This window comes from Talpa europaea (genome assembly GCF_964194135.1).
Source record: "Talpa europaea genome assembly, chromosome: 14".
In the NCBI taxonomy this organism is placed as follows: Eukaryota; Metazoa; Chordata; class Mammalia; order Eulipotyphla; family Talpidae; genus Talpa; species Talpa europaea.
The window spans coordinates 10305879-10323752 of record NC_140082.1 but is presented as its reverse complement, the minus strand read 5'-3'; the positions used below and the strand labels follow the sequence as shown (position 1 = coordinate 10323752).

General features: G+C 32.5%; 1 protein-coding gene across 4 annotated transcripts in view; it reads left to right on the top strand.

Moving 5' to 3' along the window:
* Window positions 1-4250: 4250 nt before the first annotated feature.
* TAOK3 (TAO kinase 3) overlaps window positions 4251-17874 on the top strand; it is a gene marked incomplete at its 5' end in the record, with an annotated part of 73118 nt that continues 59494 nt past the window's right edge. For 3 of the 4 annotated variants that reach the window (XM_084253761.1, XM_084253760.1, XM_084253759.1), the window contains 5 exons: window positions 4266-4385; window positions 10738-10809; window positions 11246-11347; window positions 14750-14795; window positions 15684-15780. In XM_084253761.1, the coding sequence (XP_084109887.1) occupies window positions 4266-4385; window positions 10738-10809; window positions 11246-11347; window positions 14750-14795; window positions 15684-15780 (437 nt within the window). Of the gene's footprint in view, window positions 4386-10737; window positions 10810-11245; window positions 11348-14749; window positions 14796-15683; window positions 15781-17874 lie in introns of all 4 variants that reach the window. The other variant, XM_084253762.1, reaches the window with a different exon arrangement.

Below are 17874 nucleotides of genomic sequence, written 5' to 3'. Positions count from 1 at the left end.
TATTCTAAGAAAAATTACATAAAAATGAGTTAAGTACTTAGAGAAAAAAATACTAACCATGCATGTCTATAGCATAAGAAACTATCTTCTAGTAGTGAATGTCTCCATTTGAAATTTATCAGGGTATGAAAAAGCTAGTAAATGCCCTATTTAAAACTACTTTCTTAGAAATATCACAACTAGTCTTCTTTTAATATCAGTAATATTTTAATTCACTGATGCTATGGTCAGATTAATTTAGCAGGGTAGACATAGAGATTTTGAAATTATTGATTGATTGATGGTTAAATAAAATGTGATGCCAAATTCAGGCAAGTTTTAGCAACGGCTCAATCTAAAACATTCCATAGCCATAGTATCAGAGGGAGTAACAAAATAATAGGGGGGAAAGATTAGAAATATAGGGAGATTACAGAGAGGAGATTAGGATATTCTCAATACCAAAAAAAAATGTGAAAATGGCGGTTGATACCTTTTGTCTAGTTCCCCCTCCCTTTGTAAGACCTTCACCTCCAAAGCTAGTCAAGCATTTTGAAGATTATTTCAACATGCGTATTGTATATTTTACATTGTTTCATTTTTTTGACCCAGTAATTCTACTTCTAGAAATCTATTCCAAATAAAGCCCTGAAACTTACATGGATAATGTGTACAAAGATCTTCGAAACACCTTAATTTTTAATAGTTCAACAGAGGGTTGACTACAGCAGGTCTTCAAATTGTGGTGAAACAATTGTGAATGAATGTGACTTTTCCATAACATATACATTGAGCATTTTGATGAGCTTTATGATAGTGTTTGATAACATGACTAAAATACTCATAGAGATAAATGAAAGAGGTGGACTATGGAGTTTTACATACCTATATATGTATAATCTCAGCTGTATAATAAAATATATATGAGCATGAAGAAATAATGTACATGGAGAAAAGTATGTCACATTATTAATGGGGTTTGTCCTGACCAGGATTATGGATTTTTTTGGTAATAGTATATATTTCCCAGCTTCCTTCATTGGGCATATACTGCTGTAGTAGATAGTAAAGAATAATCGTTGCCCTAAAATGTGGGAGATTGGTTATAGGCATGCCTAGAAAAGGAAAGACAGATGAGTCAGTGTAAACCATCATCCCTATTGGAAAAGCAATTCAAAATATAAGCCTTAGTGACAGGCAATCAGTAGCATCACCATGTGCTGTCAGATCAGTCCTTTATACTGGTAGCTTCTATTGAGTTTCCTTGGACTCAGACAAACCAGTGGAAGCCTCACTATAGATTCTGAAATCTGGTGACACATTTGTTCCCTTGGTATTGCTTGTGAAAGAGTAGTCTGTGTCTTTATTGTGAGAACACTTTCCTTTTACATTGTCACCCATAAGCAGATGAAGATAAAATTTAACGTGGTAATATTACATTTATAAATACTTTTAAATGCCACATTACCAATTATTGTTTAATTTTGCCTCTATAATTATATATTTTATTCTTCTTTTCTATAGGTGCACCATAAATACAAAAGACTGATATTATAAGAGGAAAACAAGATTGCTGCTAAAATGAATTTAAGCAATACAGTGTATTTCGTGCCATACACAAAAAGGTATTGTACACAGATCCATGACTTAGCTGTCTCCTATAAAGTGGGAACAAATTCTATTTTCTGGTCTTGCTGTAATGAATTTTTATTATCTTTGTAAGAAAAATAAAGGGGAAAGTAAAAATATTAATAAAATTGGCATAAAATACTCTTATAAAAAGTTTAGTTTCAGATAACTTCCTTATAAATTTTCATTGTTTTCAGTTATATCATATTATGTGGGGAATTATTCGGTTCAAAGGAATGAGCTTATTAAAGTTTCTTTTTCCCTTTTAATTTATTTATGCATACAAAAGGGTATGTAGGCCACAGGTATAGGTCCGGGGTGTGGGGGTGAGAGAATTCACCATAGACAGTGGGGAGCAGAACAGGAGGATCTACTGAAATACACTGCTGGTGGGGGAGCAGCATGCGAGACAAGAGAGCTCTGCTGCACCATGTGGGTCAGCTTCCTGGCCAGGAATTGAACTCATGCCTCAGTGGCTGGTGGTAGCTTGATAGCGCTGAGACTTTAATCCCTGTGCTACCAGGGCTTCAAGTTTCTTGATTCCTATTTATCAAATTATTTTCTGGAAAATATTATCAATTTTGTGTTGTATTGAAATAACAAATTTTTATAACACTCTGCCACCAATTATAACAGTAATGGGCTTTGCTGAAAATTTAGAAAGTATAGATAAGCAAAAAGAAGGAAATAAAAATTACCTGAATTCCTAGCATGTATATCAAATAAAACACAAAAAAATCCAAACTTGCAAGTGAAAGAAGCCATGTTTCCCAGCTTCACTATTTTATCCCTTCTTGCTTGCATCCTATCCCTTTTGCCCGAAAAGAAGTTGTCTTGTGTAAATTCCTAGAGGGTATTTCTGGTTCAAACTGTGCCCACTGTATCCTTTCAGGAATATATAAAAATGACTGTCCTGAGACCCTCACTAAGAATTTACTTTATTAATTTGGTGATTGAAATGAGGTGTCTTATTACTTTAACTTTTCTTTCATGACAAGTGAAATTATATGTTTCATTTCATTAATGGCCTCTATTTCTTTTTTAAATAGCTATTTATGTCCTTTGAGCATGGGAATGGGTGTGTATGCATCTGTATGTGTTCATCTCTTTGACATTAAGAATAACTTCTTAAATTTTTGTTGAGGAGAATTGATTTATAACATTACATAGGTAAGATTCATGTTTAACTGGCACATATTTTGCAAGAACCATCCCCACTTTATTTGCCTATAATTTTGTTTTCTTATTGCTTTTAAAAACAATCTTATTCACTTATAAATGACCTATAATAATTCTACCATATTATGTTTTAACATACATATATGTGAATTCAACATCATGATGAAAATAGTAAACACTCCCCAAAACTTCCTCATATCCCATTTTAATTCCTCCTCCCACTTTTTATCACCTGCTCCTATCCCTAGTTAACCACTGATAAAGTTTCTGTCACTTTAGACTCTTCTGCATTTTTCCAGAGTGTTATATAAATGAAATCATAAAGTATATAGGGTACTTTTTGTCTGACTTTTTTCACTCAGCATAACTATTTTGAGATTCATCCACGTTGTAGTTTTTATTGCTGAGTTGCATTCCGTTGTCTGCATGTACTACAGATTGTTTATCCACTCATCTATTGACGTTCTCTATGAATAAAAGCTTCAAGAATATTTTGTATAGTAAAAAATAACTTTTTTAAATCATCATTTACCATATCCTCCAAATAATAGCATTTTATTGTAATGGTTTATAAAGAGTATCCAGTTACCTCTATACACATATTAATTGAGCATGTACTTTGCAGTTAGATCCAGATTTGAGTCCCAGTTCTGACTAATATGGCTTCCTGGCCAGGGGAAGTCATTTTGCTTCTCAGTTGTATTTTGTTTTGTAAAGTTAAAATAATAATGTCCTACATTATGAAGCTGTTGTGGGGATTAAAGAAAAGAATATATATAAGGTAATTTAGTGTTTCCTGATACGTAATATAGTAATGTAAACTCTTGTTATTTCAATATGTATTGGACCAACCAAAGTGCTTTTTAAAGTAGATTCATTGAAATATAATCTGTATAGCATGTAATTCATCCACTTCAAAGTATATAGTTTGATGGTATTTGGTATATTAATAGGTGTGTGACCATAACCACAATCACTTTTAGAATATTTCCATCAACTTTAAGAGAAAGCCTATACCTTTTAAAACTATCACCTTGAATTACCCCTTCCTCTTAGCCCTAAACAACCACTAATTATTTTCTCTCTATGTAGATTTGTTTGTTCTGGATGTATATAATTGGAATCATGCAATATGTAGTCTTTTGTATTTGACTTCTTTCACTGAGTGGTTTCAGTTTTTATTTCTCTAGTGACTAATAATACAGCGCATCTTTTCATGTGTTAATGGTCACTTATATAAGGAGAAATGTTTATTCAGATCCTTTCTTCATTTTTCTTCTTTTTTTTAATAGTGGAATTGCAAGGCCAGGATGCTTGTTAATATTAATGTTTGTTGCTACAAAACAAAATAAGTTAGAATAGCTGATGTCAAACATTATTTTTCTACAGGTATTAAAAACTGATTCCAAAAAATTTGTCAATGAAAGATAAAACTAACTGGGATATCGAAAGTAAAAGGCTTACAAATTCTGGTCATCATGCGTAAAGGGGTGCCAAAAGACCCAGAGATTGCTGATCTGTTCTACAAAGATGATCCTGAAGAACTTTTTATTGGCTTGCATGAAATTGGACATGGAAGTTTCGGAGCAGTTTATTTTGTAAGTAATTAAAAAGGATCATTTGTATTCAGGTTTTAAAAATTTAAAAATAAATAAATAAAAATTTTAAACTCCTTATATTCTAACTATTGCTTGTAAAAATCCATTTGGTTGTATTGTTTATTCTACAAATTAAATGATGTCAACAATGAAACAAATAGCTATGGCTGAAAAGCCAGTTCCAGAATTCTAGGCATTATTCAAGTCAGTGGCATCTATATCAATTGACTCTGCTATCCAATTAGTACAAAAAATTTAAAAGCCTAGTTGAGCCCTGTGCATTTTCCCTACATGTCAGACTCTTTCCTTCTTCAGCACCTCTCTACCCACTTCAGCGCTACTCCTCCCACCTAGAAAATGCTGCAAATTGCATCCCCATACCTGTCTCTTATTTATGCTGCAGATTTTAACTCGTGTTACTTCTATAAGATAATCTTTCCAACAGCACTTAAGACTTTGATCTCCTAACACCCTGTACTTGTATGTAATTTTATCACAGTTGCAGTTCAATGTGTATAATTTTTTAAAATTCGTATCTGTCCTTCTTTCTAAAGAGTAAGTCCATAAGGTCAAGGGTTGTGCCCATCTTCATTGCTGTATCCTCATTAACTAGTATAATATCTGACAAATGATAGGAGTTCAGCATAAGTGGAGCGATAGATAAGTGGAGATGCATGGATAAGTGGAGAGATAGATGAATGGATGGACAGACAAATGGACAGTTACTCAGATGGACTGGCAAAGACTTTTTATTACAATCATGTCAACCAGTATTTCAGGTTACGTGTACAAGTCTTAGTTCCCTGGAGTTAATATGACTTCCAAGAATGTGATTGTATTTTGATGAGAAGAATGAGAAAAATATGAAATATTAACATAGCTCATTCAAGTGAAATTCTTGGCATAAAATATAGTTCTTTAATTTATGTAGGTAACCTTCCAAGTTTGCTTCATCAAAGTAACAAATACTTCCTTAATAGTATTACTCTATTAAAGTAAGTAATATTTAAGTACTAATTATTACCTATTTCTCTTCCAAAATTGGTATCAATTATTTTTTTTTCTTAATTGAAAGATATTTGATTTTTTTCTGTTATGTGGTCTTTTATGCTCTGCCATCGGGTAGGTCTTACCTATAGCTGTGCTTCCAAATGAGATTTTATTAATTTAATCTTTAACTTATCTATTTGTTTCTAACCAAATCTTTTTTTTTAAGATTTATTTTTTATATTCCCCTTATTTTAACCCCAATCTCTCCTCTACCCCCCCCCATAGTGTGTCTCTGGTTTATAGTTGCATGTTGATTTTGATTTTTTCTTTATTGTAGTTATTCTTTTTCCTGGTCCCTTATTTAGGTTTTCTAGATTCCTGCTATGAGTGAGACCATCCGGTATTTTTCTTTTTCTTTCTGGCTTACTTTGCTGAGCATGATCCCTTCCAGCTCCATCCATGTTGCTGCAAATTGCATGTGTTTATCTTTTTTGATTGCTGAGTAATATTCCATTGTGTATATGTACCACATCTTCTTGATCCAGTCATCTACTTTTGGGCATTTGGGTTGTTTCTAAAGCTTAGCTATTTTAAATAGTGCTGCTATAAACATACGGGTGCTGATGCCCTTTGGAATTGATGTTTCTGTGTCATTGCTGGAGTGGAATTGCTGGATCATATGGAAGCTCTATCTTTAGTAGGTTGAGGACTCTCCATACAGCTTTCCATAGTGGTTGGACCAGTTTGCACTCCTTCCAGCAGCGCAGGAAAGTTCCTTTCTCCACAACCTCGCCAACATTTGTTGTTGATAGTTTTTTATTTTTTTATTTTTTTTAAAATGAGAAGGTACTTTTTTTTTTTTAAGATTTATTTTTATTTATGTACTTATTTATACAAGCACTGAGTTACAGTCAGAAGCACAGGAGGGTAAGAGAATTCACCAGAGTCAGAGCGGGGAACAGAACAGGCAGATGGACGAAGTACACTGCTGAGGGGAGCAGCGGGCAGCAGGAGAGGTCTGCGCGCCATGTGGGACCCTCCTCTGGTGGCCCGGGAACAGCCGGGGATCAAACCGGCTCTACAGAGGCTGCAGGCAGCTTCACAACCCAACGCTCAACTGCTGTGCCACGGGGGAGGCCCTGATAGTTTTTTAAATATGTGCCATTCTCACTGGTGTAAGATAGTATCTCATTATAGTTTTGATTTGCATTTCTCTGATTACAAGTGATGTTGAACATTTTTTTACTTATGCCTGTTGGCCATTTGCATTTCCTCTTTGGAGAAGTTCCTTTTTGTTCTTCTGCCCATTTTTTGACTGGATTATTTTCTGTTTTTGTTGAGTCTCATCAGCTCTTTGTAGATTTTTGTGATCAATCCTTTGTCATTAGTATTGTGTGCAAAAATTTTCTCCCAGTCGGTGGGGTTTCTCTTTGTTTTGGTTAACCAAATCTTAGACCTAGATTTTCTCTGAATTTTTTCTCATCCTTTGGTGTCTGTACCCAGTACTACCACAACTTCTCTCTCACCCCCTCTAATACTTGTCTCCCACTCAATCCAGCTTATCATTAAGTGACCTTCTACTGCTAAAGAGGTTGCTTATTTTCTAATTTGTTAGTCTCTGGGGTTAGTACTTAAAAGTCCAGTTGAACTCCTGTCTTCCTCATTCACCAAAATTCTTTTTTAAAATTTTTTTTAAATTATAAATAAGCCATACATATTAGAAGTGTGCCTAATACATATACACATATATTTTAAGATATAATTTAAACAGTTAAAAGGTAAATCCCTTTATAATCACCACCCAGGCCAAGAAATAGAATATTGCCAGGATTTCAGAAACCCTTCATGTTAGAATCATCTACAATCCTGAATTCCATGGTAATTATTCTCACAGTTTTCTTTATATGGAGCCTGCTTTCTTCTGCAGCCCTAAAAAATCCAGTTTTGTTTAGTTTTGAACTTTTTAAAAATGGAAGCATTTTGTATATGTGGGTGATCTGTTTGTTTTGCTCAAAGATACATTATTCAATCATCTTATTTTTTTTCTATTACTTTATAACTTAATTATCTTCTCAGAGTCTTTTGACCTGAGAGAGGACAGTTGTACTAAATCTCTGTTCGATTCTCCTATCTTAAAAGGCAGCCAAACCCCTCTCAAAGTTCTCTTTTAGAATGAATACAATAAATCGAACATGCTTGTATGCTAGGGTGTAAAAGACAAACATTGTAGGGGACTGCAGAGTACCTCATTTTTATGCTTTTTGGGCAAATACTATCAATTTAGCTAGAGTGTATGCCTTTTGAAAGTAAGGACTTCCTAATACTCTTCTACAACTCTAAACACCGCACAATGCCATTTACAATAGGTACTAAATAGATATTTGTTGAAAGTGATAGAATAGGAAAAGCATAAAGGCTTAGATCTTGAAATGTAATCATTAACTATACATTGCCTGTATGCAAAGCTGAGTAATATAAACCCAGAAAACACTAAAAAAAAATTAAAGGTAAATTAACCAACACTTTAAAAACTTTTACCCTTTTATTTATAGTGGCCACATAGTTGTTACTCTAAAACATGATTTTCTCACTGACCACAGTAATATTTATGTGCTGCTTCTTCCTCTTGTTACTTTACCATTATCTCTTACGTAGATAATTGCAATAACCTCCCAACTGGTTTCTCAGCATTCACTCTGCTCTTTATACTGTCTACACTGTAGTGAGCTTGGAAAAAAATAAAAATAAAAACAAATTTGAGAACGTCACCTGTGCTCCTTGTCCTGTAAAGCCTGTAGGTGCTCTCCTCTGTTCTTAAGCTAAGATCAAAATCCTTACTGTAACCAGCCTATAAGGACTTTCATGATTTGGTCCCTATTTATAGCTAAGCTATATTCCCTCTCATACTCATTGCTCTAGTTATAATTGCTTTCTTTCATCTCTATCATGGGATCTTTGTATAGTTCTCTCTAGAATGTTTCCCCCTTTCACCTTCACCTTCTTAACGCCTGCTCATCCTTTAGCTCTCAGCTGAAGCCTCATTTCTTCAAGGAAGATTTTTAACTGATCTTCCTAAGTCATATCTTTCCCCTCACCCCCCACCATTTTTGGTTCTCAAAGTCACACATACCCTGCTTTATAGTACATGTCACAGTGGCAATTTTACATCAGTTCTAAAATTTTTTTTTGTTACTGTCTGTCTGCCATAATAGAGGAGAGATAGATACTAGGCAAATTTACTCATTCAATCCTTAATACTTAGGCCAATACCAACAAATTTGGAACACTTAATAAGTGAATATTTGTTGAAGAAATGAAGAACTCAGAGAACATGGTACTGCTAGTTTGTACTTTTCATGAGTCATAGTAATGCTAGCGAGTCATAAAGACAGAGTTAGCAACCAACATTTTTATATCTAAACACCATAATTCTGTTAGACTCTTTATAGTTTATAGCTTTTATACAGAATTATGCCAGGAATATTTGTTTAAAGTGAATTGTAAGTTTGCATAGCTCTTAGAAAATCAATCAACTGAGAGTACATTCAGAAAAAGCAAGCTGAAATTATTAACTTAATAAAATATCTGTTTGGATTTATATAAGTAATTCAGAAATTGGAAGCATTAACAAATGGCATAATAGGAAACTATATTAAAGGGTGGAAATTCATTCACTTTTGAATTTACTTCCAGTTTCTAGGTATCTTGTACTGCCTTGTTAACTGAATATATTATTTATAATTCACCTAAAGCAAATAATTTAGTTCTGTTCTTCCGGATATAATTGCCTTTTTAGCTTTAGATGAGACTCAATAACTGAAGCAAAAAGAAAAGCATTTGTTTAATTTTATATTTCTCTAAAATCTAACAAAAAGTTAACAGTAATATAAATGTAGTTAGAAAATAAGAAAATATTAGTAATATTTTTCAATAAATAATTTTTGAGCCAGTGAGAGTGCTAAAAGTTTCTAAGACATTAAGACTATTAGAAATATTAACTATGAATTTGAGTTTCAAGAATAAAACTTGAAGTGTTTAGAGAGTTTAACCATTCATAATACAGTACTAGAAAGCTGAAACTCTATAATGGTTTCCCTGCTCTCTACTAAAACATTAGTTTCTTTTTAAGTTTTGGTTCTATATTAACATGTAAAATTACATTTGAAATACACATCTGTAGAAAAATAAGATGAAAATATTTCTCAAACTTCAGTTCTCTGCCCTAGGAGATAGTTTCCATGAGCAAGTACACTTACCAGGTTCTAATTAATGATTATTCTGTAAGTATAAAGATATATATATTAATTTTAGTGTGATTCTTTTTTATAACTAGTTCAAGTAAGCATTAATTATAAATAACCTTACAAGCAATTAGATAACATTATTTGATTCAATTTGTGTATGCTTTGCTTTTTAGAGTTAAGGATTTTTTTAAGTATTTAATAAAAATTAAATTATTGATTAAATTTTAAAATTTTAATTAAAATAGTTAATTAAAATTCCTCAATAGTTGAGCATTTCCCAAATTTTTCCCACATTCCTTAAGCTACACAGTATGTAGATATTTACACAGAATTTCCACTTTTCAGATAAAGTCCTAACCTTTATTATAATACTGAAAATATATATTTTTTGTTGTCATGTAAGAACAGTTTTAGTGTTAAATTTTTTAACTTTAAAATGCTTAATTCTCCACAGAATGTGAGAAATTTTCATTTTTAACAAAAGTCAACCTGTCTTCTAAATTAATAAACTGTCAAAAAATGCCTTTGTATTAGATTCTGGTATAACTTCCTCCATAATTTTTCTACACATATACTCACATTTTGCAATTTAAGATTTGCAAAAATAAGATCATAATCTATTTTGCAAAAAATAAGATCATAATATAAAGTTCTGTTTTTGTCTTTTTTATATCTTTTTGTGTGTATGTATATATATAGATATATAGATATATCTATATATATAGTTTACTACATTCTTTTAATGGCTTATTCATTATATGACTGCAAATGTTTACCATGTTGCTTCATAACTGATTTCCCCATTAATGGTCATTCTACATGGTGATGCTAGTATGAATGTTGTTGTTTGATTGGTTATATTTTATCAAACCCTAATCCTTGATTGCAAATCCAAAGATAGTAAAGTACAACCTTTGCATGTATATACTGAAAGGGATGAAGAGAAGCTATTTATAAAGTGGGGTGGAATTGTCTCTCTAGCCTATCAGAAGTTCAGTCATCTTTATGCTGTGATAAAAAAAAAAAATAACAGAATGTTATTTAAAGTCTTTGGTGAAATATTTAAGTTAAACTGGCTGAAACCTTCTTTTTCATTTTTTTTCCTACTCTCACAACAGGCCACAAATGCTCGTACCAATGAGGTGGTGGCCATTAAGAAAATGTCGTACAGTGGGAAGCAGACACATGAGGTAAGCCAAACAGTTGTGTACCTGAACAGACATAAGCTTGTTAATATGAAATTGACAAGAGAAGCAAAGTTCTTTAAACATTTCTTGATCACAGTTTTTTTGAAAATTGACAAGAGAAACAAAGTTCTTTAACATTTCTTGATAACAATGTTTTTCCCCTTCTTGTAGAGCATGCAATAAATGATCTTAATACTCTAGCTCTATCAGTGATTTTATGGAATAAACATGGGTTAGTATAATGGATTTATTATAATCTATTTAATGATAAATTGGTGTCTACATGTACTCAAAGGAATAACATTTAAATGGACAAACTAAGTGTTTAATAAATGAAATATTTGTCAATTTAAAACAATAAAAACAGTATTAGATACTTGATAATAAATTTGCTGCTTTCACTTTAAAGATTAAAATATTTTCTTTCTGAATTCAATAGAAATGGCAAGATATTCTTAAGGAAGTCAAATTTTTACGACAGTTGAAGCATCCTAATACCATTGAGTACAAAGGTTGTTACTTGAAAGAGCATACTGCTTGGGTAAGTCGTAGGCTCGCTCTCTGTTGTCTTGGTTTTTTCCTATTAATTTTTCTAATTTTTTTCTTTTTCCATTTTTTTCTATTATGTCTTTGATCAGTCTCCCATTCTGTCCCATTTGACTTTTGTTACTGACATTTAACATTTATTTGTTAATATGTCAGTGTGAGCCATTTGTTATATATTCCATAAGATCAAATATGCTCTCTGGCCTATGGGAAATTTCTGTAAGCACTCAACAAAGAGATAGTGAAATGTGGCATCACTTTATAAAGATTTACTTGTAAAAAACAGGGCCTTTTATTCTCACCCTAGAATTTTTGTCTTTGAAACATTCCTCATCCCTCACTCTCCCAATATTTGGAATTGTGCTTGGTATTATCATCAGCATCTAATTTTTACCAAACGGAGCCTACCATATGATTAAAATGGCCTTTTGTTGTACTCTGTTTTCTTTGTATATTTTTATGTAACTGTATTTTTGTTTGTAGGTAGACATATTAGGAGCTATTTAGAACATGAAATTGTTATATTTTAATCAACCTGCACATGCCAACTTAAAGTCCAGTTTAACTCGTTTATTGAGTACTTACCATGTAACATCCTTTCCTATACATGATCTCCAATCAGGGTATAGAATTAAGTTCATGGATAGACTATTAAACAGGACACATAAACATTTCTGTTCAAGCATCTCTTAAGATATCTAGAGCCATTACTTCTCTGTTATGACCAGAATAAATCAGAGGAGTATTACATTATCTGGAAATCAGTTCTCTGGCAAGAGAGTTAATAAAGGGATTTCTTGATAGAGTCAAAGGAATTTCCAGTAGGTAAAATAAATGTGACAAAATTAAGTGCTAAATCTCATGTGTTTCAAGTCTTCAGAAAATCCTCTAAGCTCTTACTTGAAGCCTTTTTACTCTTAGATTACACTGAATGCTAATAAGTTTGGTTACTGGTCTCTGTCTACAATGGACTTGATAGCCTAAGTGTAAGGAACTCACAGGAAGTGAGTTGCTAGAGACATGCATCCATACAGCCACAAGACTCGTTGACCATGAGGAAGAAGCTGGGAAGGTAAAGAGCAGACCTAATAATTAATTGAAAAGCAGAGCAACTAGTACTGTTTAATGTCAAGAGCAAACAACTGGCCACAGCTCAGATGCCTTTGTGAAATGGTATAGTTGGGAAAAGAATATTTGCGACAAAGATGTGAAGTTATTTAATACGTGATTTTTAAAATATCAGCTATAAACATTCACTCCATTTGAATTTAAAGTTCTGTGTTCATATTCACTAAGGAGGTTAAACTGAATATATACATATTCATATTCAATTACTCAGTTTAAGAAGCTAGAAAAGCATGTGATGCAATTTGAGAATGTCTTTATCAAAATTTATCAAAGTGTTTTTATCAAAAGAAAAACATGTCAGTTATAGTTCATAAAGCTGAAAAAAGAATATGCATAAAAGGTTCATATTCATTATGATAGCATGTGGAATCATTGATTTCCCAATAACACATAAAATTTATATAAATCTGCTTACTTTTATTTATCAAGCAAAAAGCTATAATAAAAGGTCTGAACTTTAAGCTTCAAGGCTTCCTATATTCTCAGTTATTCTAGTAGTACATTAATTTGAACATATTATATATTTATATAAGTTTACATAAATATATAATAAATTTAATAATTCATATATAAATATAAAATTCAACTGCTAATATTTTATATATAATATATATGATGCATAAGCTATACCTTATATCACTAGACTTGTTCAAAGAATATGAAATGTATAAATATATATTATGTAATATATAACAATGATGCATTGTATAATATTATTATTATATGTGCTGCTGAAGTGAGCACTGTATAATAATATTATGTGTAATTCCTATCCTAAATCACTTGAGCAATGCAAAGTATGTAATAAATAATGTCTTCACATGAATTTTTTTGATGAAAGTAATCAATATGTAAATATCAGTTATGTTCAGGTGAAATTTCAATTTCAGTTATGATCAATAGGAAATTTGTATTTCAAAAGGGTATGTGATATCTTTTAGAATAGCAAAATAATAACTGTAAGAGAAGGTATTGAGGGGTATGTATATGCATAGATTGGCCAATGAGTTTTCATAATTCTGATGTTGGCTACAACATCACTTTCTTATAGTTATTCATTTTCCTGGTCCCTTATTTAAGTTTTCTAGATTCCTGCTATGAGTGAGACCATCCGATATTTTTCTTTTTCTTTTTGGCTTATTTCACTGAGCATGATCCCTTCCAGCGCCATCCATGTTGCTGCAAATTGCATGTGTTTATCTTTTTTGAATGCTGAGTAATACTCCATGGTATATATGTACCACATCTTCTTGATCCAGTCATCTATTTTTGGGCATTTGGACTGTTTCCAAAGCTTAGCTATTGTAAATAATGCTGCTTAGAATACCTAAAATTTCTAAGAGGAGAGTAAAGAAAATTTTCTCATTTTTGCTTTTAAAATGACACTCATCATTGCACAACCAATAAATATCAATTTTTTAATATTCTAAATATATTTTAAAATATAAAATGTATCCTGTATCTCTCAGGGAGTCAAACTAATGGTACATATAAGGCTATATCTTAGACTGAGTTCTAAACAGTATTTTCTTGTTTAGAACTTTTTTTTTTAAAGATTTATTTATTCTTATACAAGAACCAGGGTACAGGCCAGATGCGCGGGAGGGTAAGAAGATTCACCCGAGACAGAGTGGGGAACAGAACAAGCAGATGACTGACATACACTGCTGAAGGTAGCAGCAGGCGAGACAGGAGAGGTCTGCTGCGCCATATGGGTAGCTCCCTGGCTGGCCAGGGATTGAACTCATGCTGCAGAGGCTGCAGATTGCTTCATAGTGCGTGCTTAACCCCTTGCGCCACCAGGGAGGCCCATTTAGAACTTTTTAAATGTGAAAAGGAATAAGGAATTTCCTAATTATTGGTTTAAGTAGTATTTTCCTCTGTATAGATTTTTGCTGGCTCATGTATTTGGTTAATTGTTTCTCATTTCCAAATTGCAAAATTTAATTTATATTGCAGCCTAGTCACCTTTAATCTTTTGAAACAAGGTGGTATGAAAATTTTTAAATAAATAACCATCTCAGCATGACATTCACATGAATATTTCCATATTTGGTTCCCTTATTGTCTCATGCCAATTCCAAGTAGGAGATAACAAAACACTTGATTATAATTATAAAACTCAGTTAGTGCTAGATGACCAAATTTAATCCAGATTCAGATAAGTCAAAAAAATTTTTCTTTTAGTAGTCTTAGTTCCTTGGTTTTTTGGTTTTAGCAGTTTTTTATTAACCTTCATTATTCTGGTTTTTATTTTAATCTGTTACAGTTGGTGATGGAATATTGCTTAGGCTCAGCCTCTGATTTGTTAGAAGGTAAGGATAAAAATATTATTCCCTCCTTTTCTGTTTTACTTAGAAAAAATGTTATATCTTATATTAAAGGGCAGTTTGGGCAAACTAAATGGATGATGACTTGTATTTAAGAGCTGTATGGACAAGCTATGCAGACTTTATCTCTTCAGTGTCACTGAGTGTATCTCAGTAATGATTAACAACCCTCTTGCAGTTTTAGTTCACATCCCACCCAGGACAGGTACTACTAAAATGTTTGAGTAATATGATTGTATTTAGTCAAAACCATCAAATTGTTGTGTATATATGAAAAAGAGGTCTATGGTAGCAAATTTTATTGATATTTAACCCTTTCTAATACCTTGGCTGACCCAGTTCTCCATTGTAGTTGCTATTACATAACCAGAAACTGTTAAAAATTTACATTAAAAAAAAAAAGTCATCCTTGATCTTTGAATAGAAATTGCTTATTAGCTGCTTTCACAAATAATGAAAACCTGTAGTTAGAAGGGGTAATTACAGATGGCTTTGTGGCAGAGAATAATGCAACCTAAAACACTCTGGGCATTTAAAATGCCGTAAGGGACTGGTAAATTTGGGCCTGGCCATTTGGAATGGGTGTGGCTTTGACTTGCAACTGACAAGTAAATTAGCAATTCATAACAATGAATATCAGGCTTTGCTTTATTTTGAGGGACTTGTTTGTATTTATACTTGGATTTCCTATTAACTGATTATATATAACTCTTCTATAGAAATTATATATCCCATGTATCTGGGTGAATGTGTTTCCAAACTGTCATTTGAGAAAGTATGTAAATTCAGTCTGGTATAGCTGTGTAAGATAAAAAGAGGAATGAAACTGATCATATACTCATCTACTGCTGACCTTTTTTTTTCCTTTCACAGTTCACAAGAAACCACTTCAGGAAGTAGAGATTGCTGCCATTACTCATGGTGCCTTGCAGGGGCTAGCCTATTTGCATTCTCATGCCTTGATTCATAGGTAAGATTAGAGACCAGTTACATATTCATTTCATTTACAGACTGTCTCTTCAAGAAACCTTGAAAATTCGTGTGTTCTCCAGTTGTTAGGAGAATTTATGGGAATCAAATAGATTGCTGCTGCTTCAGGAAGCAAGGAGTAAAGTTGCTAGAATTCAGTTCCTGACTCTGTCTTTCCCAGATATCCACAAAAACTCACATCATTTCTGTTCTATAGGTAACTATTCTCCAGACAGGGTAATTTGAAAAGGAGCCCAGCAATCTTTTGATACCCTCTCAAGAAGAAAAGAAAATTGTCCTTCCTTGCATATTTGTATTTCCTAACTGAGTTTCTTCTTCCTTTTCTATTGTAAATAACAAGTCAATCATATATAAGTATATGTTGGCTAATAACTTTAAAATACTTTGCATTTCTATAGTCCATATAGAGATCTCTGAAGGTGTTATTTGTTGTCTTTACTTTGGCAGAGGAAGAAACTGAGACTTGGAAAGATCCAAATAACTTGTCCATAATTTCACAGCATTTATATAATAAAGATTAACATGCAAATTTTCTAACTCCCAATCCAAGGCTGCCTTCTACCTTATATTTTCCTTACCACAATACCACATTCCTCCCTCCAACCTACTTCTCTCCACAAACTTCTCCTAAACAAAGATGTCTTTAGCAATCTTTCCTACTCTCAGTGAAGAACTTCTAATACATTTATTTTAATGAATGGTAGCAGAAGTATTGGAATGTAAGGTAGGTATAAAGAATCTGAGATGACTCAAAAACAAAAGAAAGCCCTCACATTTACTGGGAAGAAATGAAAGTATTAGGTCATAGGTTCCCCTTCTGCTTCAGTTTAATCACCCTAGCTAGAATGGCCTTTACCAGTTACTGGCACAACAAAAGCAGAACTTCCTCAAAATTCCTCTCTTAAATTTGACTTTTAAGGATGTAGAGTGAACTTAGCCATAGCTAATAAATATTGATGAAATAAAATGAACCATAACATCTATAGATTTGACAATAAAAAAGATTTATTTGGTATCAAGATGTCATAATTGAATGTCAACTTGTTTATGATAATTTTGCCTGCGCCTCATGAAAGCCACAGTTCAATTTTTTGTGTCTTTGTTACCTTAATTTGCACACTCATACTTTATTCTGTATTGTAGTTTGTCTTTCATAACCCTTTCACATTTAACCCTTTCAAATATATTGTATTTTTCAGTACCTTGTAAAAAGAAGTTAAAAAGAAAAAAAAAGACCTTTAAAGAATGCTTTTCACTTAAAAAATAAATACCATTTCTTAGAATTTTGTTGTTTTAAGAAGCAAGTCAGTGTTCTAACTGAAGAAAGAAAAACAAATTTTTCTGTTTTAAGAAAAGTAAATGCTGTTTTAGTTCTCTCTGCCAATGACTAATGTCATCATAAGGACAGAAACGGAATTATTAAGATTTTTGGAAAAGTTGTTTTAGAAACATTTGAACCTTATCATTTTCAACTTTACCTAAGTTTTCCTCATTCTCTTTGCTTTATCTTTCTACTGCCCATCAACCAATAATTCCTGGTTTCTAGTACTCATTACATCTCATGCCTTTTTAAAAGAAAATAAGGAGTATATCCACATCTTCTCATTCTAAATTATCATACTGAAGAGTGAACTTTTTAAATCCTATTTTAAAAACTTTTTGCTGCATAAAATATCTAATAGCTTTAGTAGTAACCACTTGCAGTCTTTGTAGTAATACAATAGAAATGCAATTTCCTTTCTAACCCCTAATCCTTGTTTGTTTTGATCTTTCAGGGTCTTCTTTTTACTGTACAGTGTTATTTTTAAAATAACACCTTCTATATAACATGTACCCTCAAATGCCTTAGAGTTGCAGTTACAATTAAAGGCAGAGAGAAAGGGTCGCAGGCAAGAAAAGGTATGTGTGTAGCTGAGGCTTATTGGTAGGTAGTAAATACAGAGTCATCGAAGGTTTCTTTAAACTCCAAAAATGTCATGTAATTTGGAAAAGAAAAAAAAGGCACTTACAATTGGCACCAATTTTCCCAGCACACGGAATACTGGCGGTAACTGGATTTCGCATCCAAGAAAAT